Source organism: Lynx rufus, unplaced genomic scaffold (assembly GCF_022079265.1).
Source record: "Lynx rufus isolate CCGP_SWC_20201006 ecotype Redwood Valley unplaced genomic scaffold, mLynRuf1.p SCAF_4, whole genome shotgun sequence".
NCBI classification, from domain to species: Eukaryota; Metazoa; Chordata; class Mammalia; order Carnivora; family Felidae; genus Lynx; species Lynx rufus.
In genome coordinates, this window is record NW_025814856.1 from 78,437,588 (window position 1) to 78,463,493 (window position 25,906).

General features: G+C 41.6%; 1 protein-coding gene and 1 long non-coding RNA gene across 14 annotated transcripts in view; one reads left to right on the plus strand and one right to left on the minus strand.

Annotated features, from left to right (window-relative positions):
- LOC124524501 (uncharacterized) overlaps positions 1-25,906 on the plus strand; it is a 305,188-nt gene that overhangs the window by 99,534 nt on the left and 179,748 nt on the right. For 9 of the 11 annotated variants that reach the window (XR_006965260.1, XR_006965258.1, XR_006965256.1 and 6 more), the window contains one exon: positions 25,588-25,798. The exons of the other annotated variants lie outside the window; for them this stretch is intronic. This is a non-coding gene — a long non-coding RNA (uncharacterized LOC124524501). The remainder of the gene's footprint in view (positions 1-25,587; positions 25,799-25,906) is intronic. 11 annotated transcript variants of the gene reach the window in all.
- Positions 19,742-25,906, minus strand: part of PIK3CG (phosphatidylinositol-4,5-bisphosphate 3-kinase catalytic subunit gamma) — a 33,373-nt gene continuing 27,208 nt past the window's right edge. For all 3 annotated transcript variants that reach the window (XM_047096803.1, XM_047096802.1, XM_047096804.1), the window contains exon 11: positions 19,742-21,007. In XM_047096803.1, the coding sequence (XP_046952759.1) occupies positions 20,729-21,007 (279 nt within the window). In that variant the 3' untranslated portion in view covers positions 19,742-20,728. The remainder of the gene's footprint in view (positions 21,008-25,906) is intronic.

Here is a 25,906-nt window from a genome sequence, read left to right on the forward strand (position 1 = left end):
TGAAAGACAGAGAAAGAGCACAAGCAGGGGAGGGGCAGAGAGACAGAGGGAGACACAGAATCTGAAGCAGGCTCCAGGGTCCCAGCTGTCAGCACAGAGCCCTACGTGGAGCCGGAACTCGCAAACTGTGAGGTCATGACCTGAGCTGAAGTCGGATGCTCGACCAACTGAGCCACCCAGGCACCCCTCATTACTGAACTTTCAAGATGAAAGATAGCCCAGCCAGAACTCTCTAGGACAGCTTTGAAGACAATCTAATAGTAATATGTTGGGGTTTTGTTGTTGTTGGTGGTGGTGGTGTTGTTTTGAGAGAAAGAGCATGAGCACATGAGCAGGGCAGAGGGAGAGAGAGAATCCTAAGCAGACTCCACGCCCAACACAGAGCCTGACACTAGACTCGATCTCACGACCATGAGATTATGACCTGAGCTGAAATCAAGAGTTGGATGATCAACTGACTGTGCCACCGAGGCGCAACCCCCACCTTTGTCCCAGCCTAGTCTAAATATGTTGGGTAGAAGAGAGAAAAACTGGCAGAGCTCCAAATTAAAAGCCTCATTATTTCTTACCTGTCCCACTTTGCTTCCTCCTTTCCACCTTCTTGGAGAGCTGTTTGTAATTGTCTTTGTAGCTCTTTTTCTCACAGTCTTCAGCCACTGTGTTTCAGATTTTCATAAGGTTGTGGTGTGTTTAAAAATCTGCTGATACTGAAGTACATAAGGCATCAGGCAAAGAGTATTTAAGAACTTTAAATTAAGGTGTTTAAAAGCACCTTCGGAAAAAAGAAAAGGACCTTTTGGTTTGGCAAAACTGTAAAAGAGTAATCAATATCTTACCACTTTTTTTTAAATGATGCTATTTTTATTGGGTTATACTTTTCCTTTTGTATTTAAGCTCATTTATCACACACTATCCTATGAAATTGATAGGATCAGATTATCTCATTTTAGAAATAACAACAGGGAGAAATGAAAGCAGGGAGAAAGTAACTCATTTATACAGCACCACTCTTGTCCTAAACTAAGATGTGAGACTTCCACTCAGCCTTTGCAGTAAGGAACCAAGCCTGAGATGGGACCAGTAAAGCAGAGGCATAGTATATTAGCACCAGGGTTTTGGTTCTAGAATAGAAAGAAACACCCAGAAAAATAGGAAACACAATAATTATTATATTGACCTTTTTTCCTCAAGGGAGATTAATCTTGGCCTACAATCTAACATGGGGTTGGTCTTAGAAAAGACTGTTGATTCCTAGAGTTGATGTTGCAACTGGAAAGGTTTATTGAAGTGCCTGATGGATGCTCCTTTACGTGAGGGCTTAAAAACAACAGATTTTCATCAAGTGTTATTACACAGAGGTTGTACCTAAAAGCAAGGTAGGTAAGTTGCCTTAATAAATTCTTGTTGACTCTTCTGATCTTCTGATAGGAGCACCGAGGTTTCCTGATATTGTCTCTGGTTTACTTTTCTTTTTTTTTTTCTTTTGACTTTTTTTTAATATAAACATTTTATTGAGATATAATTCACATACCATACAATTCACCTATTAAAGTGTACAATTTAGTATATTCACAGAGTTGTGTAACCATTATCACAAGCAATCTTAGGACATTTTCATCACCTCAGAAAGAAACCCCATGACTATTAACAGTTAACCTCCCCCCTAGTTCCCTCCCCCCTTGCCCCCCCCACCCCCCCCACCCCCGCTACTAGCCTCCAGCCCAACCCCCAGGGCTTCTAACCGTTAATCTTCTTTCTGTCTCTATAGATTTACCAAATCTGGATATTTAATATAAATGGTCTTTTGTAACTGGCTTCTTTGACATAAACTTAGCATAGTGTTTGCAATGTTCATCCATGTTGTAGCATATATCAGTACTTCGTTGTTTTTTGTTGCTGAATAATATTCCATTGTACATTTTAATTCATTCATTCATCAATTGGTGAGTCGTGGGTTGTTGCTAATTTTTGCTTATTATGAGTAATGCTACTATGAACATTTGGTACTAGTTTTTATATGGATATAGGTTTTCATTTCTCTTGGTATATACCTGAGTGGAATTGCTGGGTCAAATGGTAACTTGATGTTCAGTCTTTGGAGGAACCGCCAGACTTTTCCAAAGCAGCTGAGCCATTTTCCATTCCCACCAGCAGTGTATGAGGGTTCCAGTTTCTCCACATCTTCACCAGCCTCATTATTCTCTTTTTGATTATTGCCATCCTACTGGGTGGGAAGTGGTCTTTCATTGTGGGTTTGATTTACATTTCCTGATGGCTAATGTTATTAAGCATCTTTTTGTGTGCTTATTGACTGTTTAAAATTTTCCCTGGAGAAATGTCTATTCAGATCCTTCGTCCATTCACAGACTGGATTCTCAATGCTAGTCCGTTGATCTATATGTCTGTCCTTATGCCAGTAACACATGGTTTTCATTAACTGTACATTTGTGGTAAGTTTAGAAATCAGGAAATCCTCCAACCATGTTCTTCCTTTTTGAAATTGTTTGTTATTCTGGGTCCTTTGCATGTCCATATTAGGATCAGCCTGTCAATTTCTACAACAAAGCCAGCTGGGATTTTGATGAAGATTGTGTTGATTCTGTGATCAGTTTGGGGAGTATCGCCATCTTAACAATACTGTCTTCTGGTCCATGTATATGGATGCGTCTATGTTTATCTAGATCTCCTTTAATTTCTTTCAACAATGTTTTGTAGTTTTCAGAGTATAAGTTTGCCCTTCTTAGTTAAATTTATTCCTAAGTATTTTATTCTTTTGTGTGTTATTGTAAATGGAATTTTTTCTTTATTTCACTTTCAGACTGTTCCTTGCAAGTGTATAGAAATACAACTGGATTTTGTACATTTGATTCACTTTTGATCTAAAGTAACACTTATACTGGCAACAGAAAACAGTTATAAAAAATACTGTTTGTTCTAAATAGATTGTGCTAATGAAATAGCACATTATAGCCCAAGAAGTGTCTCTGTTTCATCCTGAGGACTGAAATATCTCATCAAAAAGCAGTTGCATAATGCAGAGGCATTTAAGCATATCCTATCTATCCCATAGATGGCTTTTGGTGCTTAAGTATACCTCCCGGAACAGGTATTGTCTATACCAATAGCATTGTCTATTTCTATATGTACTTAATTTTCTCTGGCAACAGCTAATAATTAACTAAGTACCAGCACCCTAATTCTCTTCCTTCTAGTTTTGACTCAGATGTCAGTTCCTCAGGAGGTCTTTCCTGACCCATCTATGTGTGGTTGTCCTCCTGCAAATACTGCTAACACATCACCTAGTTTATTTTCTTAATCACACTTATTACAGTCTGTAATTATCTCATTTGTTTATTGTCTGCCCTCATTGTCTGCCCTCATTATGCAGTGTAAGTCCATGAGAAAAGGGATTTTCCCTGTATTTCCTCATGAAAGAATTTTTTTTTTCAACGTTTATTTATTTTTGGGACAGAGAGAGACAGAGCATGAACGGGGGAGGGGCAGAGAGAGAGGGAGACACAGAATCAGAAGCAGGCTCCAGGCTCCGAGCCATCAGCCCAGAGCCTGACGCGGGGCTCGAACTCACGGACCGCGAGATCGTGACCTGGCTGAAGTCGGCCGCTTAACCGACTGCGCCACCCAGGCGCCCCATGAAAGAATTTTTTTTAATTATTTATTTTAGAGAGAGGGAGGGTGAGAGAGAGAGAGAGAGAGCAAGGGAGGGGCAGAGAGAGAGGGAGACCCAGAATCCGAAGCAGGCTCCAGGCTCTGAGCTGCCAGCACCGAGCCTGACGCAGGGCTCAAACCCATGAACCGTGATATCATGACCTGAGCCGAAGTCGGACGCTTAATCAACTGAGCCACCCAGGTGCCCCATCACTAAAGAATTTCTAATGACTAACACACACTAATTTTTGGTGCACATGGGAATAAACGTATTTCTAACTACAAAAGCATAGCACAGATAACTACTAAACATGCAAAGCAATAAACAAGTGGCACTGACATTGCACTTGTGTATGCTTTTGATGTACACCCGGAAGAACTGTAGAGATATGAATAAGATGGGTCAGAAGACTCATTAGCTAAGTGCCTCAAGTCCTCACATGAGCCTCAAAGCTGGGTTCAAAGTTGGCCTTTCTACAAAAAAATGATCAGTTAGTACCTACGATGGACCTTCAGAGTTGCCCTTCAATAGTTGGGCTCTTGGATGTTAGATCTGCAAGTGTCCATGACATATTTTGTGGCTGTCTCAGGAAAGTTCGTGGGAGGATTTTCTTTTAACCTGAGTACATTTAGATTCTAGTAATTCTAGTTGTCCCAATATAATTCATGTGATTATTTAGTCCAATTAGTTAGGCATCCTGAAATCTTTAATTCTATTCTGCAGTTTCTATATCCAGATTTGTGTAACTTCAAAATATTCTCAAGTCAATTGATGTACTTGGTGAAGACAAAGTATTATAAGCATTCAAAATATGCCCTACATATTTCACCAAGATAAATATAACATTTTTAGAGAGTTCCAGGAAACTTGAGGAAAAGGAAATGCTGTGTTAGTTACCAATCAACAGTGTATTTCACTTGTTATTTGCAGAAATAGAGGGTTGAATTTAAATGGCAGGCCCACTAACAAAATGATAAGCCTTTATTGAGTTTTGCAGGTGAGCTGATGGTAGTTCTTGTTCACACAAAGCCTATGTCAATTTGGATTTCTAGCTCCTTTTTCCTTCTAAGAAGAGCAAAGGCCAGGAAGGATAAGAATCATTCATCAGTGATCAACATTTGAAGAACTTGAGCTCTTGTGGTATAAAACATTTAGAAGGCCAGGCGATTCAAGAAAATTTCTCCCATCTAATATTTTATTCAGATTAATTAGGGAACATGATATTGCCCTAAATGTGAGCCAGAAGAAAATACAGGTGGGAGACTTAATTACCCTTTCTCTGAAGGAATCGTGTGTTATTAATTCTGAATTCCAAAGATTTCACAAGGTGTCTGGCACATAAATGATAGTCATATTGAAAGAGAAAGTACATTATCTTGAAAGTAGATTGGGTACTTCTGGCCGTGACCTCACGGCATCTTAAGTGCTGAGGATGACTTCAAGTGGAAATGGGGGCGCTGTTTTGGAGGCCTTGCCAGGGAGTCCAGAGTAGGTGCTGTTCTAGCTAATATTTTTTCCTCTTGCCTATACAAGACTGGTCAATGTTATAATTGCACTGCCTGTCCTGATCTATTAAATAGAATCATGCAGTCTCTTCCATATCTTAGAATGATACCCCTTTCCTGGTGTGATTTGTTTGATTTTCATCTGCTCTATTGATGTTGGACATGGGGGAGGATCTTGAAACCCAGATATTGAACTGATGCCTTAAAATGTTAAGGGTTCCCAAGGAAGAAATAAAGTAGACCTCCCAAGATAAGCATCCCTAAATTAGAGACAAAAGTCAAAGAGGCAGGCTGATTTCTTTCTGATAACAGCCCTGGTTGTTATGGAGATGGGAGGGGGAGGAAACAGGAGGATGGTGAAATGTTGCAGTGGAAGAAAGGGTTACTTATATAAGCTGGTGGCTTATAATATATCCCTTTAAGCTAGGCAGGAATCATGCTCAACCTAGCTCCCATGGCTCTTTGGGAATTGAGGTATTAGTAATTTCCTAAAATTCTTCAAGCCTGATTGTTCTTTTTTTTGGTAACCTTACCCCAAAACTCTAAAAGGTCACAGCTATTGATAAAGGCCCTGGGACTGATCCATCATTCTGATACACACTATGGGACTTTCTCCATTTCCCTTTGATAAGCTAATGCTTGCAAATGCTTTTAAAATATGCCAAAAGCCACCTGGGCATATTTTTCTAATAGAACCAGGTAGTAAAGAGAGACTTGATACTAAATAACTGTAAGCAAAATAAGCCCAACCATTGCTCATAGAGCTGAAGAGCCCTCACCTTGACCTTTTAATGAATAGCAGGGGGCAGCCAGCAGGAAAGAATCCCCAGGCAGCAGCACCTGCTTCTTGAGAAGGTGCATGTGCAAGGTTCTTTAGAAAAAGGTTTCCAGGGAAACCATATAACTTCTATTCTGTTTTCTTAAATGTATTAAGCACTAAACGTGCCTGCGAATGCTTGGAGTTCTCATTTGAAGTCAGGAGCTGCTGAAGAAGAGTGTTTTCATGAAACACACCTACATAGCCAGAAATCATTTTTATGCTTCCTTCACTAAATGTCAGCTGCATACTCAGCTGGGGAGAATTAAGTGACCTGGGTTCATCTGTGGGGTGAAAGATAGGGAAGATTAACTCCAGTTGCTTGAATTGCTTTTCTTCCCTGTTATTATGATGGTTACTAATAAATGATAGTAATGTTCAGATTCAGCAGCTATGTCTTACCAGTTAGATCTTATGTACATTAGACCATGTAGAAAATGTTAATACCATAGAATGTCTTTCTGTATATTGTTTAATATGTAAAGAAATATTCAAGCAAGAAAAATCACAGAAAACTTGGCCGAAGTGTTTCTACACCTACGTATTGCCTTTCATGGCCAAAGACCTTCAGACATTTGTGTGTTACCCTGCCCCTGTTTCCAGCGTGGTGGTGGTGGGGGGGTGGGTCCTGGCAGCCATGTTTTCACCAAGTGGCCCCGCCTCCCTGATCACAACTGATTGGCCTAGAGGTGGACAAGCTGAGCCAATCATAACCTTCAGTGTGGTTTAATTGGAACATGAAGATGCTGGAGGTTTAAATTAGATGTTCCTACGAGAGGGGGGATGAGACGTGGCCATTTAGCGACCTGCTCCACCCCGGCGAGGAGAGGGGGGTACGCAGGGAGAGAGAGACAGTCAAGCACACAGAGGAGAAAGGTAAGGCAGAGGGAGGGAGGGAAGGAGAGAGATTGGAAAGACTTTTGATGTTTTTCAGTTCCTGTTTCTTTGGGAAGCTTGGATATACTTCTTGATCCAAGGTTTTATGAGACAGATTTATATCCTTAAAATAAACCCCACCTCGTTCCTAAGTTAGAGTGGTTTTCTGTTACTTCCAATTAAAAGGCCTGTCATAGAACACCCAGCTTTGCTAGAATCAGCATTTACCACATTTCTTTCCATGGTCTGGGGGTGCGGGTTTTTGGTCTTGTCATTTCTGACTGCCTGGGTGCTGTGGTAGATGTCCTTTTGGCAGTATCACAAGGATGCTGACCTCCCACACTGGCCATTTAAGAGGTGGGTGTGTGGCTTTAGTCACACTCTTCACACTGGGTGTGGTTGGGTGATCTGCACAGAAATGCTGCTTCACACTCATGTGATGGGTTCTGGTGGGAGTGTCAGGGAGGCTTTTTATAGAACTGACACCGACGGAGCAGGCTGACCAGACAGGGACTAGAATTGAGGAGATTCAGGATTGTCCCTGGGAGGGAGAGCTCTGGGCAGAGAGGGACTTTTTGGTACAAAAACACCAAATAGTAGATATGGAAGGAACCCTAGGCAGAGTCCAGCTCTACCTCTTTGTCTAGATGAGAATCTTGTTGCCCAGGGAGGCTGATTGGTTTGCCCTGGAGTGGAGCCTGGACTCCCCACCTCCAGCACAGTGTTCTTTCCCCATCCCCATTCTGCCACTAGCACTTTCTTAATGAAAAGAGTATTTAGAATCCTGTGTAAGGGAGGAAAAAAATTCTCTGTCCTCTGAGTGTCTCCAGCTGGGCCTGGAATTAAAATGATATAAGCAGATTAACAGGTGAAATGCATACACATTTTATTAAATTTTTTTCATGTACATGGAGGGCTTCACAAGAGAATGAGGACCCAAAGAAGTGACCAGAACAGAAAGCTTTTATACCTTTTAGATAAGGAGATGAGGGGCACCGGGGTGGCTCAGTGAAGCATCTGACTCTTGATTTTGGCTCAGGTCATGATCTCATGGTTTGTGAGTTCGAGCCCCACATTGGGCTCTTCTCTGATGGCGCAGAGCCTGCTTGCAATTCTCTCTCTCCCCCTCTATCTCTGCCCCTCCCTTGCTCATGTTCTACTCTCTCTCTCTTAAAATAAATAAAACATTAAAAAAAATTTTTTAAAGGGAAATGATGATACATTTGGGAACAAATGACAAGGCAAAGGGGTTTGGGTTGGGGGCAGTAAATTGTAGGGCAGTTCCTAAGAGATATATCAGTGAGGGAAGCTAGTGGAAGATGAGTTATTTTAGTATATTTGTAGAGGTCCATTTCGGTGATGATTCCAAGTCTCTGGTGATAAGGATGTGCTTCTCTTCCTGATATAAAGAGGGCACCTCTCTCATGGAAGCTTGAATAGAAAAGGGGAGGTCAGAGCATTCATGCATCTGCTGTTTCTTAAGTGCTTTCAATTCCAAATAAACAATAAGCCAAAGTGGTATCTTTGGAGTGGCATGTTCTTAACTCCTTCCCTGGGCTCTTCTCTTATGCATTGTATTTGGAATATACATAAGAAAGTACTAATATGACATATATGCCTAAGGATTTTTATGGCCCTTGTAATGAAATTAGATATTTATTTTATTTTTAAGGCAAATTGAAGAAAAATATGAGTCCCTAGGTAATGAGAATGAGTTTTTTTTCCAGTAGATTTGTATGTATGCCGTTTGTCTAACTTCAACCCAAGCTGTCTTAGCCTGTGTTTGTGCTCACAGCACATAAGCCATGTAACATGCCAGGGTCACCTGAACTTATTTCACATGGGTAGAAACATGATGAAATCTAAGTTTTGTCTTTGTGTCACAGGACCCCATTGATGACACCTAAGATTTCCACACTTCTTAAAACTTTTCTCCCTTGACCCTTAAATATTCCTTGTGAGGTTATGAACAACTGCTGTGTTCATGTCATGCCTGTGATGTCTTTCCTGGTTCACACCATTTGATCTCTTGACTAGCCTACTGCAGGGCCTTTCTGGCTTCTGGGGGAACACCTCTACCTCATTGGCCCCCAAAGACTGTCTCTAGAATTCCTTTTTTTATTTTGCACATTTTTCCCCCCAGATTTGCACCCATTTCTGTTTCTTTTGAAAACAGCACTTGGATTTTCTGTTGAGGACTCACTCCCCCTTCAGTGAATAGAGTTTGGGTTGGGCTGATGCATGGGCACTACATTGCCCTGGCCCTGGCATTTATGATGGTAATGGGCGATCTAGATTATCCAGTAAGTTTCAGCCACCAGACTCTTGAAGAGAAACCCTCTTGTCTCACAGAAGGCCCTAAGCCGCTGGGATGTAAATCATAAGCTGTTGATGAGTAACTTTGCTACAGCGTGGAGAGAATCCCCTTGAGAAAGGAGTCAAGAAGGGGAAGGTAGTGCTGAGAGATGATATCATTTATTCTTTGGCACCAGCTGAGCCTGAAGCCAGATGTACCTCTTTTCTTTCCAGTTGAGTGAACCAATACATTCTGTTTCACTGAAGCCAATTTGAATTGGGTTTCAGTCACTAGCAACCTAAAGCGTGCTGGCTAATGAATGGCCGGATTGCTCTTGTCCTTAAAAGGTAATCATGCTTTCCTATTACACGCAGAATGTATGTCATAAATCCAACCTCTTTTTGGTTTCAAGGCTTTTTATGATCTTCCCCCATTTTAGCCTTTGCTTCCCACTCTCTTGCCATCCAGCTGACACTTCCGTTGTGGTGCTGTAGCTAGCATTTCTTGACGTACCTTACATTTTTACACCTCACTTTTTGTCTCTGCTGCTCCTACCCTCACCCCATCTGGAATGCTTTTACCCACATGGTGAGATCCTATTTATTCCTCAAAACCACACTCAAATGTTCCCTTCATTAGAAAGCCTTTTCTGGTCCCTTAGTCAGAATTAATTTTTGGCGCCTTTCTATTTTCTCCACTCTTTACATATACCCCTAATACAACACGTCACAGCCTGCCTTGCCTCTCTAGTTAAGAGGTCATCTTTGCATCCTCGTCTTTGCTCCCAAGCCTATAACAGAGCAGGTGGCCATTGGTTATGATGCTCCCTCATGGGTTTTCCTGACAGTCAAGTGTGACTGTGCCTGCTCCGTCCACCAGATGGTGCTTGACTTATTTTTGTTTCCTGGGTGATCCCAGGAGGGCGGAATGCCAGGCACACAGCGGATGCTGAATAAAGGTCTGATAGATATGATGGACTTGGTCTCACTTTGAAATGCTCTTACATGTTTATCAGTGATTTTCATGTAGATTTTGGTGATACTGAACCCATTTGAAAGTCCAGTTTCAGTGAAGGGCCATAATGGCTGGTAAGAGAGTGGCAGCTCCCAGCCTGGACTGACTTCCCTTCTTAGAGTTTCCATTTGGTTTGATGATTGCTGTTGAACTTGTATCTTTGAATAAACTGGAAGGTAGGAGGGAGAGAATGAGAAGAAAAATGTGGGAATGCCACTTTATAAAACATAGTTCAGTGGGAGCTCCCCTTCTTTCTTCCTCCTCTTCCCTCCTCCTCTCCCCTCCTCCTTCCCCTCCCCCTCTGCTCCCTCCTCCCCCCTCCTCCTCCCCCTCTTCCTCCTTCTCCCTCTCCCCCTCTTCCTCCTCCTCCTCTTCCTCTTCTTCCTCCTTGCTAGGGTACTTGAGCACAGCTCTAAGATCCATGAAAAAACAAGCTTATATTTAAAAAGTGAGATATCTACATATGTATGTAAAACATGCATGGGTATTAGTTATGTCTTTGTATTTATATGTATATGTCAAACTTTTTGGTCTACAGGTTCCCCAACAAGGCTGAAAGTAACAGACTTTATACACATGGATTGTTCTTGGATTAGTGGATGCAGCTGCTGTTTACAAATCCTGGTGATGTTTATGACTCTGCTGTTTTTAGATTCAACTAGCATTGCCAAGCAGCTACTCTGTGCCAGGCACTGTGCTAAGTTCATTCACATATATTAATTCTTTTGTCTTTTTTAATCCTTAAAACAACTCTGAAATCTATTAGTTATCTATTGCTACACAATAAATTACTCTAAAACTTTGTGGCTTAAAACCGAAACATTTATTATCTCATGGCCTCCGTATCAGGAATCCAGGCACGGCTTAGCTGAGTCCTCTGGCTCTGGATCTCTCACAAGACTTGACTTGAAAAGACACTTTTCCCAGCTCATTTATGTGGTTGGTGGCAGAATTCACTCTGTTTCTTACTGTGGGCCAGAGGCCTCCCTGGATTCCTTGCCATGTAGATCTCTCCAGAGAATGGCTCACAACATGGTGGGTGGCTTCATCAAACTGCAAAGGTGGGAAAGAGCAAGCTAGAAATGCCAGTATGATGAAACTCCTAGGCTTTTAGAACCCAATCTTGAAAGTGATGTTGCATCATCTTTGCTATATTTTATTTGTAGAAGCAACTCACTAGACCCAGTTCATACTCATGGGGAAAGAATCCCACAGGGGTGTAACATCAGGAGTCAGAGATCATAGGGGACCATACTGGAGGTCTACCTACCACAGATAGTTTAATTCCCATTTTACAGATGAGAAAATTGAGATGCCATTAGAAAAAACAAAGATGATATATACATACACATATATGGATTGATGAAAATTCATGTCTTTGGGTAGTATTTCTCAGGTGCAGATTGGTACATATTTTCAGCCTTCTTATTGCTTTGACATTCCCTACCAACCCACAGAATCTGCCTCTGTGTCTTATAGAACCTTGTTATGCAAAGTGTGGTTTGGGGACCAGAAGCATCGGCTTCCCCTGGAAGCTTGTTGGAGAGACAGAACCCCAGGCCCTGTCCTACACTATGGAATCAGAATATGTATCCCTAGTGATTTATGTGCACGTTAGGAGACACGCTGCTCTAGAAGGTCTCTTTTCTAGATTCTCTGATGACTTCAGGGGTTCCTGTGTTTGTCTGTCTGTTGGTACTGCTAGTTGCTTGCCCTTCGGCAGCAGTGGGGAATATTACAATCTACCTCTGCACTATTTCAAAACCAGAGGAAATGAAAGCTCCTTGTCATCTATTATCTTATATAAACAACAAGGTAAGAGTAATAATGGGTCTTTCTCAATAATCTAAGACAGAACAGGAGCCATGGGCATGCATTGTCACAGACAGCAGACAAAGGTGAAAGTTGGCATTTGACTGTAGAGTGAACCATAGCAAACCTGTCCAGCAAATGAACCTCCCTAAATTATATTTTATTTAGGCAATCTAGATGAATCTCCAAAATATCATACTATGTGAACAAAAGACCACATATTGCATGATTCCATTTATATGCAGTTCTAGAAAAGGCAAAACTATAGTGACAGAAAGCATTTCAGTGAAGACATGGGAAGAAATTTACTACATGCAGGCCTGAGGGAGCTTTTTGGTGATGGGGCCGTGCTGGATCTTGGCTGTGGTGATAGATGGATATATGGGTGTGACGTGTGTCAAACTTATCACACGATACATTTAAATAGCTGAATTGTATTTTATATAAATTAACTTTCCATAAAGTTCACGGGGAGGGGGAAAGTGAATAGGAGTTAATGGCCTTGTCAATTGGTTGCAGGCCCTCTAAACTTTCCTTAGGCCCAGACAGAACCCACGGATAATGTACACTGATTAGATTAACTGGTCCGAGAAGGATGTTGTTTAAAAGATTTCCTTGGTATCTGATGTTGACATAGAGTGGAAATTATTTCTCCTTTGAAGTCATACTGGGAGGATGTCATATTTATAAAGTCATTAAAATTTCCATCATTTACTTCTAGAAGTCATTCCAAGGATGATGCCTTAGAACTTTTGATTTCTTGAGATTCTTCAGCCTTCCTTGAAAAGGAGCACGGAAACGATGGCTTTTGTTTATTGAGCAAAGACTCCAGACATTCCAGTTAATGCTTCACTTTCATTATTTATTTAAAAACATTTTTTTAATGTTTGTTTATTTTTGAGAGAGAGAGAGACAAACAGAGCGAGAACAGGGGAGGGACAAAGAGAGAGGGAGACACAGAATCTGAAGCCGGCTCCAGGCTCTGAGCTGTCAGCACAGAGCCTGATGTGGGCTCTAACTCATGAACTGCGAGATCATGACCTGAGCCAAAGTCAGTCACTTAACTGATTGAGCTGCCCAGACACCCCTCACTTTCACGATTTCATTTAATCTGCACAGCAGTTCTGTGAAAGAGGTACCACTCTCTACCCAGTTTATGGAGGAGAGAGCTGAAGCTTAGCAAGATTAGACAACTCTTTCAGGTGGACGGTTTGTACTGAATTTGGAATGATCAAATGCCGGAGCCACCGATCTACCCTCTTTCCTGCCTCACCTACTCTGAACTGCTACTGTGGCATCTGGCTGACTTTAAAGTGGATTATCCCCCAGTTACTGGCTTATGGTCCACTCTGCATCCACAGCCACACACACTCACCCTGGCTTTCCACTAGGGTATCTCAAGTCTCAGACTCCTTTAAATCTGTATAGGTTAAAGGAGTCAAACTCCTCTACCAGTTGAAAACCTACAGAATGTGCTTTGCCATGATAAACAATTACTGCCAAAGCAAGGGGTTGCTTCAAAATTGAGAAACTAGTGGGGCACTGGGGTGGCTCAGTCAGTTAAGCGGCTGACTCTTGATTTCAGCTCAGGTCATGATCTCACAGTTCATGAGTTTGAGCCCTGCATCAGGCTCCGTGCTGACAGTGTGGAGCCTGCTTGGATTCTCTCTCCCACTCCCTCTCCCTCTTCTTCTCCCTCTCCCTCCCCACCCCCGCCCTTCCCTGCCTCTCTCTCCTCCCCTCTCTCTAAAGAAATAAATAAACATAAAAAAAAAATTAAAAATACGGAGAAATTGTCTCTTCTGGTTTCTAGAGCCATGGATTGGGGAAAGAGAGCCAGGGAGAACTCAGGGATTTGGCAGTGGTTTGTGGCCACAGGATTTTCCCAGTGGAGGCCCTGGTAATTTTGTAGAACAGGTGTTTGGCGATGATACAAAGAAAGGCATGGGGTGGGGGTGCTAGGGACCAGTATGGCTTTGGCTGCCATATACATCCGGTAATGGGAGGTTCTGTTCAGCCACAACCCTGCATGTGGCTGGAAATGGTGGGGGTCATGGTGGGCACATCTCTGAAGAGAATAGGGACCCATTTTAACACTTAAGTGTAATCAGAAGAATTCTGAGTTTGATTCTCTGCGTATAAAACTTGTCAGAGGACTGGCCACCCACTACGAGATACAGAGGGGCTGCAGGTAAATTCTATGTTCCTTTTTACGTCCCTGTCTCCATCATATCCTCCAAATTGAATGACTGGTGCATTATAAACCCAGACTCAGAGCCCAGCTCCCAGAAGGAAAACATCATACCAAAGCCACAGGCAGTGAGATTTAATTTGTACTAATGAGTGAATGCATAGAAAAAATTCTGGCACTCCCCGAGAAGTGAAAATGAGGTTCTTTGCACCTCCAAGGGGGACGTCATGTGTGAGCTAGAGAGCTCAGTGTAGAAGATTTGCAGAGCTGACAAGAGCTGGCCCGGGCAAGGCATCCCTTACTGACTAAACAGCATCCTTGGAGGCCTCTCTTCTCTAAAAGCATTATCATTTTAGGGGATGGATCAGGCTGGCATTAGTGTACCAAAGATCACAATCAGGTAGGGTTGAGTAAGACAGGAAACTTTGACACGGTCATTTGTATGCCAGAAAGTTCTGACAACAGCTTGGCCGTCACTCCTTGACAACTGCTGACTTCATGGGATTTTTTTCCCTTAGAGAAACAAAATTTTCTGAGCTTTTAGTGAGGCTTGATGTAAGCTAAAGGATATGATTATCGTGTAGACTGTATTGTTTTCCCAAAATTAAAATACTATTTTTCCCTTTTTAAAAAATTCAAAAATATAGCATCAAGTTTCCCAAAACCCGAGAGAAAAAAAAAATAAATGTAGGGTAAAAAAAATCACAATTGACAGTTTGGTGTGAATATGTTCTCCCAGCCTTTTAATGTTGCTATAAGCTTACATTTTTATTTGAATATGACTGTACTGCAACACTGACCTGGTAACCACCTTGTTTCACTCAATTATGTCATAGATCTACGTGGATGTTAATACATTTTCATCTACCTTATCTTTTCAGGGGTTTCATTGTACTCCATTGTATGAATGTGATTTAATTAACCAATCCCCTATTGAGGGACTGTTAGGCCATTTCCAATTTTGGGTTGTATTATAAAGAATATTGGTAACTGGTTTTGTCTGTAAGTCTTTGCACACTTGTCCGATAGTTTCTAAAGGATAAATTCTTGGATGTGAACTTGCTGGGTAGGAGAATAGATATCCTCTTTTTCTTTTGTTTTTTTAAGTTGATTTATTGGGGCTCCTGGGTGGCTCAGTCAGTTAACCCTCATACTCTTGATTTCAGCTTAGGTCGTGATCTCATAGTTCCTGAGATCAAGCCCCACATCGGGCTCCCCACTGTCTTTGCCCATACCCAGCTCACTCTCCTGTGTGTGAGTCAGGGAGGAGATGAGCAAGAGAGAGAAAGAGAAAATCCCAAGCAGGCTCCACACTCGGCATGGAGCGTCTAGATCATGATTGAAAGATCACGACGTGAGCTGATATCAAGAGTCAGATGCTTGGGGCGCCTGGGTGGTGCAGTCGGTTAAGCGTCCAACTCTTGATCTGGGCTCAGGTCATGATCTCACAGTTTGTGAGTTCAAGCCCTGCAGCGGGCTCTCACTGATGTTGCAGAGCCTGCTTGGAATTCTGTCTCTACTTCTCTCTGACCCTATCCCGTTTGTGTGCTCTCTCTCTGTCTCCAAAAAAAAAAAAAAAAAAAAAAAAAAAAAAAAAAAAGTCAGATGCTCAACAGACTGAGCCACCCCAATATCTTCTTAATTTTGATAAAATGTGACAAAATGCCATGCATAAATTTTATCAACTTGCTCTGTTTTCAACAGTGTGCTAGAGTATTCTTTCTTCCAAATTATCACCAACTCTCAGTATTACCAATCTTTCCTAATCTGATGGTGAAAAGACACTTAAATTATCTTAATTTGCATTTGCTTCATCAGCAGTGATTTGGGGTTCTTGTGATATGGTTATTGGCCACATGTATTTTTTTGGTGAATTCAACATTTTCTGATAAGGTATTCATTTTTTACTTATTGAATTATTACAGCTTTTTATATATTAAGTATATTAGCACTTTGTCACATATTTTGCACTCAATTAAGTCTTTTTGGTAACAGTAGAAAGCATCAAACAGGTTTACTTACATAAACTCTGTCTGCTCCTCCAAAAAGAAACCCCCACAAAACTGATGATGGTCGACACTCTATTAATTTCCTAGGGATGTCATAACAAAATATCACACACTGGGTGACTCAAAACAGTAGAAATTTATTCTTTCACAGTTCTAGAGGCTAGACATCTGCAAGTGTTGGCAGGGCCATGCTCCCTTCAAGCTTCTAGGGTGGGACCCTTCCTTGCTTCTTCCGGCATCTGGTACCCCAGGTGTCCGTTGGCTGGTAGACACTATAATCTCTACCTCTATCACATTCTTTTTCCTTTTGAGTATGCCAGACATATTGAATCAGGGCTCACCATCATGACCTCACCTTAACTCTATTACATCTATAGAACCTAATTCAAATAGAATTACATTTACAGGGACCAAGGGTGAGGACTTCATCTTTTTGGGAGGACACAATTTGACCCACAAGACACAACCATTATGAGGTGTCTGCTATTGCCAGCAAACTATAAACCTTTTAAGGACTGAGGCTGGGTCGATTTTGTTCCACATTCTAATACCCAGTCCTCAGCACACAGTCTAGTAGGGCGGTGGGCACTCCATAAAGATATTTTTTCTTTCTTCTTTTTTTAATGTTTATTTATTTATTCTGAGAGAGAGAGAGAGAGGGAGAGACAGCAAGGGGGGGAAGGGCAGAGAGAAAATCCCAAGCAGGCTCCATGCTATCAGCACAGAGCCCAATGCGGGGCTTTAACTCAAACTGTGAGATCATGACCTGAGCCCGTGTCAGGAGTCAGACTGACTGAGCCAGCCAGGCACCATACTCCATAAAGATTTGTTAAGGAATCTGACTTTCAGGAATATCTGGACTTTCAGACATTAAAAGACGTGTACAGAGAATACAAGGCGTCGATTCTTTAATTTGAATTTACATTCAACGATTGTAATTGAAATGCAAATACAAGTGGGGATAGCTGGACTGTCCAGAAGAGGAAATATCTCTTGACTTTCTGAATGAGCGCCTTTGCCAAGGTGTGTGCTTTAGGCTCCCCTGGCATCTGTCCTAAAAATGAGTCCTTGCAAATATGCAGACAAGCACACAGATAAGAACCAGATTAATTGACCAGATTTATTAGGTTGGGTAAAACAGATATAAGATGGCAGAGTCCTTAAAAATCCAAAAACTTTTTTCTTCATGTTGTAAAATATAACTGACAATTTATTTCATAGCCATGGCAAATAGAGCCTGGTTTGCCAAACGCCAGAACTTGCTCCAGAAATATACTTTCTAAATTATTTTTTGGCCCATATCAAAAAAATAATTTCCATTTACCTAGGATTCCCAGCCTCCAAATTATCCCACAGAATTCCCATATCTAACCTTTCTTTAATTTTTTTTTTACGTTTATTTATTTTTGAGGGACAGAGGGAGACAGAGCACAAGTGGGGGAGGGGCAAAGAGAGAAAGACACAGAATCTGAAGCAGGCTCCAAGCTCTGAGCTGTCAGCACAGAGCCCGACGCGGGGCTCAAACTCACAAACTGCAAGATCATGAACTGGGCCGAAGTTGGATGCCCAACCGACTGAGCCACCCAGGCGCCCTTCTGGTCTTTCTTTAAAAAATGATTCATCTCCTATAAATATATATAGTTAATAAAGTTACCTTTTTAAAAGTCAAGAGTCTTCTCTAGGAATTTCTATATTTTATCTACGAGGTCTCCACTCCCTCATATTTCCACTAAAGGTAGTTAAATGGGGTCATATGGGGCTAGGTCTCGAACATCTGCTTTGCTCTCCTTTTAGTGGCCATTGTTCCAGGCCTAAATCGATGGGCCAGTGTTTTACGTCCAAATGTACAGCCACAGAAATGAGGTATTTTAATTAGAACATAAACAGCATTTCGATCTGGGCACTTTATCTGAACTCATACAGATGGAGTCCAAATGCAAAATTGAGCATCAAAGCCATTATTCAGATCTGTACAGCGCCAGCTTCACAGGCTTGTGACCTGTGCAGTGACTCATGGTCAGAAGTTCCTGTGCTTGGTTTCATGCTCTGCTGTTGCTCTCTTGCACTTCTTAATAATTTTTGAATGGCAGGCCCCACATTTTCATTTTGTACTGGGCTCTGCAAATCATGTATCCAGTCCTGGACATACATGAAAGCTGCTTTTACCCGAATCATCTGACCTGTAATCTCTGTTTTCATCTGGCAGTGAAGACAGAGTTGTGGGTAGTTCCCCCAAATCTCCTCCCAGGAGGAGATGACCTGAACTCTAGAACGTTTTCAAAGGTCTAAAAGCTGTGGGTCATGTGATTCACTGTAAATAATGAACGGAAGAGGCACACAAAAGTAATTTTTGTCTGTAAGTCTAAAGAGTTAAAGTTCTACCTTCACTGAAATACAGAAGAATCAGGCCCAATGTGTTGTGTGTCAGCATAACAAAAGAACTTGTCCATCTGAAAATAGGTATGCCCATGTGCCAGCAAGCTAAATATAAATACATTCCTCTAACTCTTCTATCAAGAGGATTATTTCAGCAATTCAAATAAAAAGCAGAATCTGTGCAAGGGCCAGCTCAGCTATTTCTTATAAGAATAATGACTACATCTTCTCAATTAGAAAGCATCATCCTTCCTGTTCTTGTTCAGAAGAATGGTGGGGAATAGTTGTAAAAATGTCATACAACATCTACCTTCCATCAATGCATTCATTAATGCGTTGTAGGGCATGGTCTTCTGTACCGGGGGATGGAGTAGTTTTGAAAGAACGAGCTGTCAAGGAAGAGTTCTTTCTAGACACCTTATGAAGCAGGGGAAAGGCTCAGCTGGCAAGGAAGCAGTGTTACCCATACCTTCAAAGGCCTTTTGCATATACAAAAAAAAAAAAAAAAAGTTCAGGCTACACCAAAGGTATCTATTTAGAAAAGTTTTAACTTAAATACCTATTTATATCTGATTGTGTTTAAACACAGAGATGGTTAACAGAGTTATTTCTAGGTAAAGTATTAACTATAGGTAATTTAGAAATATTTTATAAATAATTTAACGATCTTTCTCTAAGGTTAAACAACACTTCCAATAAATAGCAAGCTATTTAGGAGATGAACATGGTTTTTAAAGAAACCATTTCAATTTTTAGGAAATCTGAAGAATGTGTCAGAGTTTAAAAGTCCTTTAAACTGAGAGATGAACAGGGCAAGTAGTGTTCTTGCTAATATGAAATACTGTTCAGGGGCGCCTGGGTGGCGCAGTCGGTTAAGCGTCCGACTTCAACCAGGTCACGATCTCGCGGTCTGTGAGTTCGAGCCCCGCGTCAGGCTCTGGGCTGATGGCTCGGAGCCTGGAGCCTGTTTCCGATTCTGTGTCTCCCTCTCTCTCTGCCCCTCCCCCGTTCATGCTCTGTCTCTCTCTGTCCCAAAAATAAAAAAATAAACGTTGAAAAAAAAAATTAAAAAAAAAAAAAAGAAATACTGTTCAGATACCAAATACCTTCTTCCATTAAAAAAAAAGAATAAAAATTCTTAGACCAAAATGTAAAATTAAGGTGTGTGAAAACAAATCTACATTTCCTAGAATGTCCTCTTTAATAATATACTTAAAAAAAAAAACTCCACCAAACATTTTTACAAATAAGTACATAAAATTCCAGTAACCCTAGGGGAGAAATTGCTTTTCAACTAAGTTTTGAATTCTAGGGTAGATGCATTCTTGAGGACTTCACAACTTGGGTAAAGAGTTGTGGGAGGGTAACAGTTAAGAAGAAAGGAGGCAGGGAGGAGGATGTAAAGGTGAAAAATGAGTCCCTTTAGTTTCTTCCTGTTTCCATGCTGGAGAAGGCTGTAGTAGCTGGAATTGGCAATCTGCTCTTGGGCCGAGTTAAGATGAATGGTCTCCTCTCTGTTCTTCCTCTTCGTAACCCTGAAGCAGACCAGCAGAGAAGTGCCAGGGCACAAAGGTTCAGATTTTCCATTGTATGTTTGTGCATCTCAGCTGTACACTGTACAAGAACCTAATTACAAAAGACACTGAAAAGACCAACTCGCCTTCCTTTGCTTTTAGCAAATCGCTATCATCTACAGACATGGAGGGGGATGTTTGGAAGTGTCCTTTAGGGAATGAGACAGAGGTTACAACGATTACGTCTTTTTCTCTAAAGAGGTTGAGGAGCACAAGAATGACCCAAATTGAGAGTATACGCAGATGAAAAGAGATGTCACCAATTATTCCCAATTTCCAGAGGCACTCGATAATAAGACAGTCAAACCAGCAGGCACAATGAAGAAATAGTTTGTTTAAACTTAGAATGTTCTCCAACATCACTGAAGCAAATGAGGAAAAACAAACCTGCACACAAGCCTAAAACTGAACATTATTTAAACAAACCGACATGCCAGTATTTTTCTCCAGTAAAGGGTTCAGCCAGCAACAGAGCTGCATTTCTGAAGTGCCAGCTTTCATAATGTCCTGTCCATCAGTCCAAGTTCAATGATGGACATGCTGACTTAAAGCTTTAGAACACTAACTTGTTTTTAATTCTAGCCCAAAGAATTAGGCTGAATGTTTCTCCCCTTGTTTGATGCCCAGAACAAGATGCAGGAACCAGTTAAACTGCACGGTCCATCCTTTGTCTCTACACACTTCGATCTGATCAAGAAAATACTTCTTAGCATCCTCCTCACTTTTCCCCACTGTTAGGGCATCCCGAATATATTCAATATCTTCTTTGCTTGTTAACTGGGGCATTCCTGTCATCAGCATCATGGAGAAGAGGATGATCAGCAGGTTTGTGTGATGACGAAGGGCGAGGTAAGCCTTAACGCAGACGTCCTGGATAAAGGGAAAGAAAGTACAGTTATGTTGATGCGGTAACTAAGTAGGGTGATGACTGCCCAGGGATCCTGGAATTTACATAGCATTATCCTGTCCATGAGAGGAAGCTATCACCAACAGGGCAGATCCTCTTTCTCAGATGGAGGGTTTGATGAGAACATATGCTATTTCCATACCCTAGGAAGCACATTAGTGTAATCGCCCATGTCCAGGGTGTGCTCGGGGAAAACTGGTTGATACGGTACATTTCATCTTTTTTCTTACTCTACCTTTCACATCAGTTTCTCTCCTAGGAAACTGAAGGTAGAAATTTCTGTACTCTCTTTAAAGAAATGAGTCAGTTTTTGAACACCATACTGGGATCACTGAGCTTCATGTAAGCATACATGTTTGCCAAGGGCTAACGGAATCCAGAGAAATGATGGAAATGTGGCGTTTGAGGTTTTGTTTTCACCTTTATTTTACAATTTGGCCTATTCTAAGAAAACCAATGTATTAGCGTTTCACTGATGCTCCAAACTGTTGAAAAAACTTGGGAATTTTAATACAAATTCTTTTTTTTAAGTTTATTTAAAAACTTAAATAAAAGCAGGGTAGGGGCAGAAGGAAGGAGAGACACAATCCTAAGCAGGCTCTGTGCCATCAGCACACAGCCTGATGCAGGGCTTGAACTTAAAAACTGTGAGATCTTGACCTGAGCCGAGATCAAGAGTCAGATGCTTAACCGTCTACGCCACCCAGGAGCCCCTACACACATTCTGAATACTGAGTGAGAGGGCTTTAAAAATGCTTTGGCGTGGGGCGCCTGGGTGGCGCAGTCGGTTAAGCGTCCTACTTCGTCTCAGGTCATGATCTCGTGGTTCATGGGTTTGAGTCCCGCGTTGGGCTCTGTGCTGACCATGCAGAACCTGGAGCCTGCTTTGGATTCTGTGTCTCCCTCTCTCTCTGCTCCTCCCCCATTCATGCTCTGTCTCTCAAAAATAAAGTTAAAAAAATTAAAAAAAAATGCTTTGCCTGGCACATTCTCCAAAAGCCTTTGAGCAAGGTGCCACAGGTGAGTTAAGTCCACTTATTAAGCAAGGCATGCTTATTTCAATCATATTGTGCCAAAGTAAAGAAGAAAGTGCAAGGTTCTCAATTTTACAACATGAGGACAGCCCAACCTTAATGTTGTAACTTGGCAAAGATGGTGTGTTGAAGAAAACTGAAGTTAATGATTACAGATATAAATACTTCAAAAAAATCTGGATATAAGGATATAAATGTGATTTCACACCATAAGGCATAAAAACAGAGCATAAATGTGAAAAAATATGCAACCTCATTTGTAATCAAAGAAATGTAAGGGAATGAGATGGAAACATTCACCTATCCAACTGGAAAATCTTAAAAAAAATTTTTTTTGAAGAATAATACCCAATGTTCACCTTTCATAGGCTGATGGTAGGTGGGAATAGGTATAATTTTACTAGCAGACAATTTGATAACATGCATCAAAAGCTTTAGAATGCTAATAAATGTTAGAGAAGTTCATTGCGGTGATGGTTACGTGACTGATGCATTTGTCAAAATTCAAAGAACTGTACCCACAAAAAGGCCCAGTTCTGCTGTAGGTGAATAATGCCTCAATAAACTGGACTTTAAAAAAATGCCTATGTCCTTGTACCCAGCAATTTTCATGCTAGAAATTTACCTTTAAAAACTTGGATAATTTTGGGGCGCCTGGGTGGCTCAGTCAGTTAAGCGTCCGACTTCAGCTCAGGTCATGATCTCACGGTCTGTGAGTTCAAGCCCCGCGTCGGGCTCTGGGCTGATGGCTCAGAGCCTGGAGCTTGCTTCCGATTCTGTGTCTCCCTCTCTCTCTGCCCCTCCCCCATTCATGCTCTGTCTCTCTCTGTCCCCAAAATAAATAAACATTAAAAAAAAATTAAAAAAAAAAACTTGGATAATTTTGCAGTGACCAATACATAAGAATATTTGTTAGAATGTTTAAAAATGCGAGAACTTGAAGGTAACCTAAATATCCTACAGTTGGGTACTGATGAAAGTACCTACAACTGCCTGCTCTGTAACTGCTAGAATGATACTGTGAAAGAATATTGAACAAGCATGTGAAAGTGTCTGAGTTAAAAAGCAGGCATAAAACAACAACATAGGTGGCATCAGCCCATGTTGGCAAATGAACACAAAATATTTATATGGAAAAAAGATTGGAAGTCTACAGGCCAAAATGTTAAGATAGTGAGTTTTCTTTTCTTTTTTTTTTTTTTAAAGTTTTTAAATTTACGTGTTGAGAGAGAAAGAGAGAAAGAGTAAGGGAGGGGCAGAGAGAGAGAGAGTCCCAAGCAGGCTCCTCACTGTCAGTGCGGAGCCCAATGCAGGGCTCGAACTCATGAACCGTGAGATCATGGCTTGAGCAGAAACCAAGAGTCAGATGCTTAACCGACTGAGCCACCCAGGCACTCCTCCTTTTTGCTTTTACATTATCTTGTGTGTGTCATTTGCACGTGGCAGGATAACGGCAATGGTCAAGGCGGTCATGCCTATATCATTCTGTGTGTCAAGGCTGGACCATGAACACATCACCCTGTCTAAGTAGAAAAACCCATGGACGGATCTGGCATTAAATGAGACCATATATATAAAAAATGTCTGGCACAGAGACTGGCACATAGCAAGTGTTCAATAAGTGTTAGTCCTCTCCTTTCCCTGCCTGGAGGGTAGATCACTTTTACCTGCTTTCTGCTTACTTGTCAGGGAGCTGGACACTCCCAGACTCAAAAGACTGGGCTCTTCCTACTGTGGACCCAGCGCATTAGTGTTCTTGCATCCTTAATGACTTCACTTATGTCCGGAAATCATTATCTTTTGCTCCTCCATTGGACTGACCAAAGTCACTCTCATTTCTTGGTGATTACACAGGCAAAGGGCAGACTTCACCCCGGGCAACTGGCTTATTAATTTGTTAGCTCACACAATTTTCACAAGGGCAGAGATGGGGATGCCTTTTGATTTTGAATTAGAGTACATTCTGATTTTTAATTATTTTCTATCCTTCTGTACACTGGGGGCTTCAGGCACAACCCTTGCTTTCTGAGCTCACTGTGTGGTCAAACTCCTTAACAGAACATTTTTGAGAAGGGAAATTGACCTGGGGCCAAGCTATTCTAACACCAGTCTGTAGGTGCTCCGGTGCATATTTGTTCAGCAGCAACCCACGGATTCACTCATCACTATAGCACACAGGGACATGGTAAAGGAAGACAAATGTCTTGTGTCAGTCTCGAAGGCCATCTCCTCTATATAAAGCATTTCTGCTGGTTCGAATTTATTCAGTTCTGATTTTTACATACAAGGGTCACTTCTGTGAGAAAGAACTTTCCTCCCCCCAGATTTTCATGCCCTATGCTGGTCAGACACAATGTGTAAATTCTGACTGGCAGTGCAGGCTTAGAGATTTAATTAGAGATTTATTCTCTTTTTCTTATAGTACAGAGCCATGGTAAGAAGTGCAGGTTCACACCTTGCTGCCTGGGTTCAAATGTTGGCTTTATTACCGACAAGCTGTTTGTCATTGGAAAAATCACTTAACCTCTCTGGACCCCAGTTTCCTCATCTGTAGAATAAGAAGAATAATAACAATACCCGTTTCATATGGTTGTGGTGAGATTTCAGTGCTATGTATGTGGTTGGCAATTATTATTAATAGTATGAGAAGTTGCATTATTGAACGCGCACTTCTCAATGCGGAGGTGGGTGGGAAGTAGGAAGCCAGCACCCTGGCTGTGTGTGCAGATGGTTCTCTTGCCCCAGGGGCACAGCTGGGTGCTTGCTCCACCCCCTCAAGCCCCAGAAGTTTCATTTCTGCCCTTTGTGCTCAGCCACAGGGTGTCTGAAAGAACCCTGGCTATGCTGCCTTGGGGCTGGAGGCCTGTGGTTTGGGGGACTGAGGATGTGGCCTGGGGACCTGGGGGGGGGGGTGGTGTGGAAGCACAGAACACAGAAGTGACTGGCTGGGGAAGCAGAGTTTTTCCCTTCTGCCAGGCCTGCCTGGCACCGACCTCAGACATCCTCATTCTGTCCTTCTCAGCTGCCTGGGGAAGGCTTTATAATATTGAGTGGAGAAGAAGGGGCAAAGGAAGAACCTGATTTCAGGGATTTGGTGTAATGTACTTGTTAATGGATGTGAATGTGGGGAACACTGAAACGTTGTTAGCCGGAATGGTATACATGAGTAGCTGATCAAGTGATTGAGCCTAGATAGTATATCAGCTCTTAATTTCATAGTTGATTCAAATGCCTTGATTACAGCATCTAGTACCAAAAGAGAGGATTGTTTTTACAAAGCTACCACTCCCATAAGTCTTGGGAACAAAGGACTTCATGATCATTTAGGGGTCCAAACTTGGAGTTGATTTGTTAACCGGCCCAACGTAGTTCACTAAACTGAAAACTTTCTATACACAGTCTCCTAATTTCTTCTTAACTGCCAGTGAGTTCTGGATGCCTCAGACTGTGCAGGGTCATACGGAATGGGCCTACTTTTTCTTAAAACAAACTCCTCTATTTTCATCTAGAGAACAAAGTGGAAGTGAAATATTACTGTCCATCTTGACACAAATGAGGAAGTAGCCCCAGGACTACAAAACAGGAACTCCGGGGCCCAGAGAAGAGAGAAGAAAACTCACAAATAGCCGTCAATGAAAAGCAACGTCTTCACCCACTGACTTTTCCTAAATATTAATGCTGCCGCTGTCTGCTGGAGGAAGGAGACGGTGGAGAGAAATGGTATTTCTGTCAAAGAGGATTTTATTTTTGTTTTGTATAAAAATTAATGAGTTGGCCAAGCAATGCCTTTAGAAGTTATTTTGGCAAAACAGAGAGTCACCGATTAGC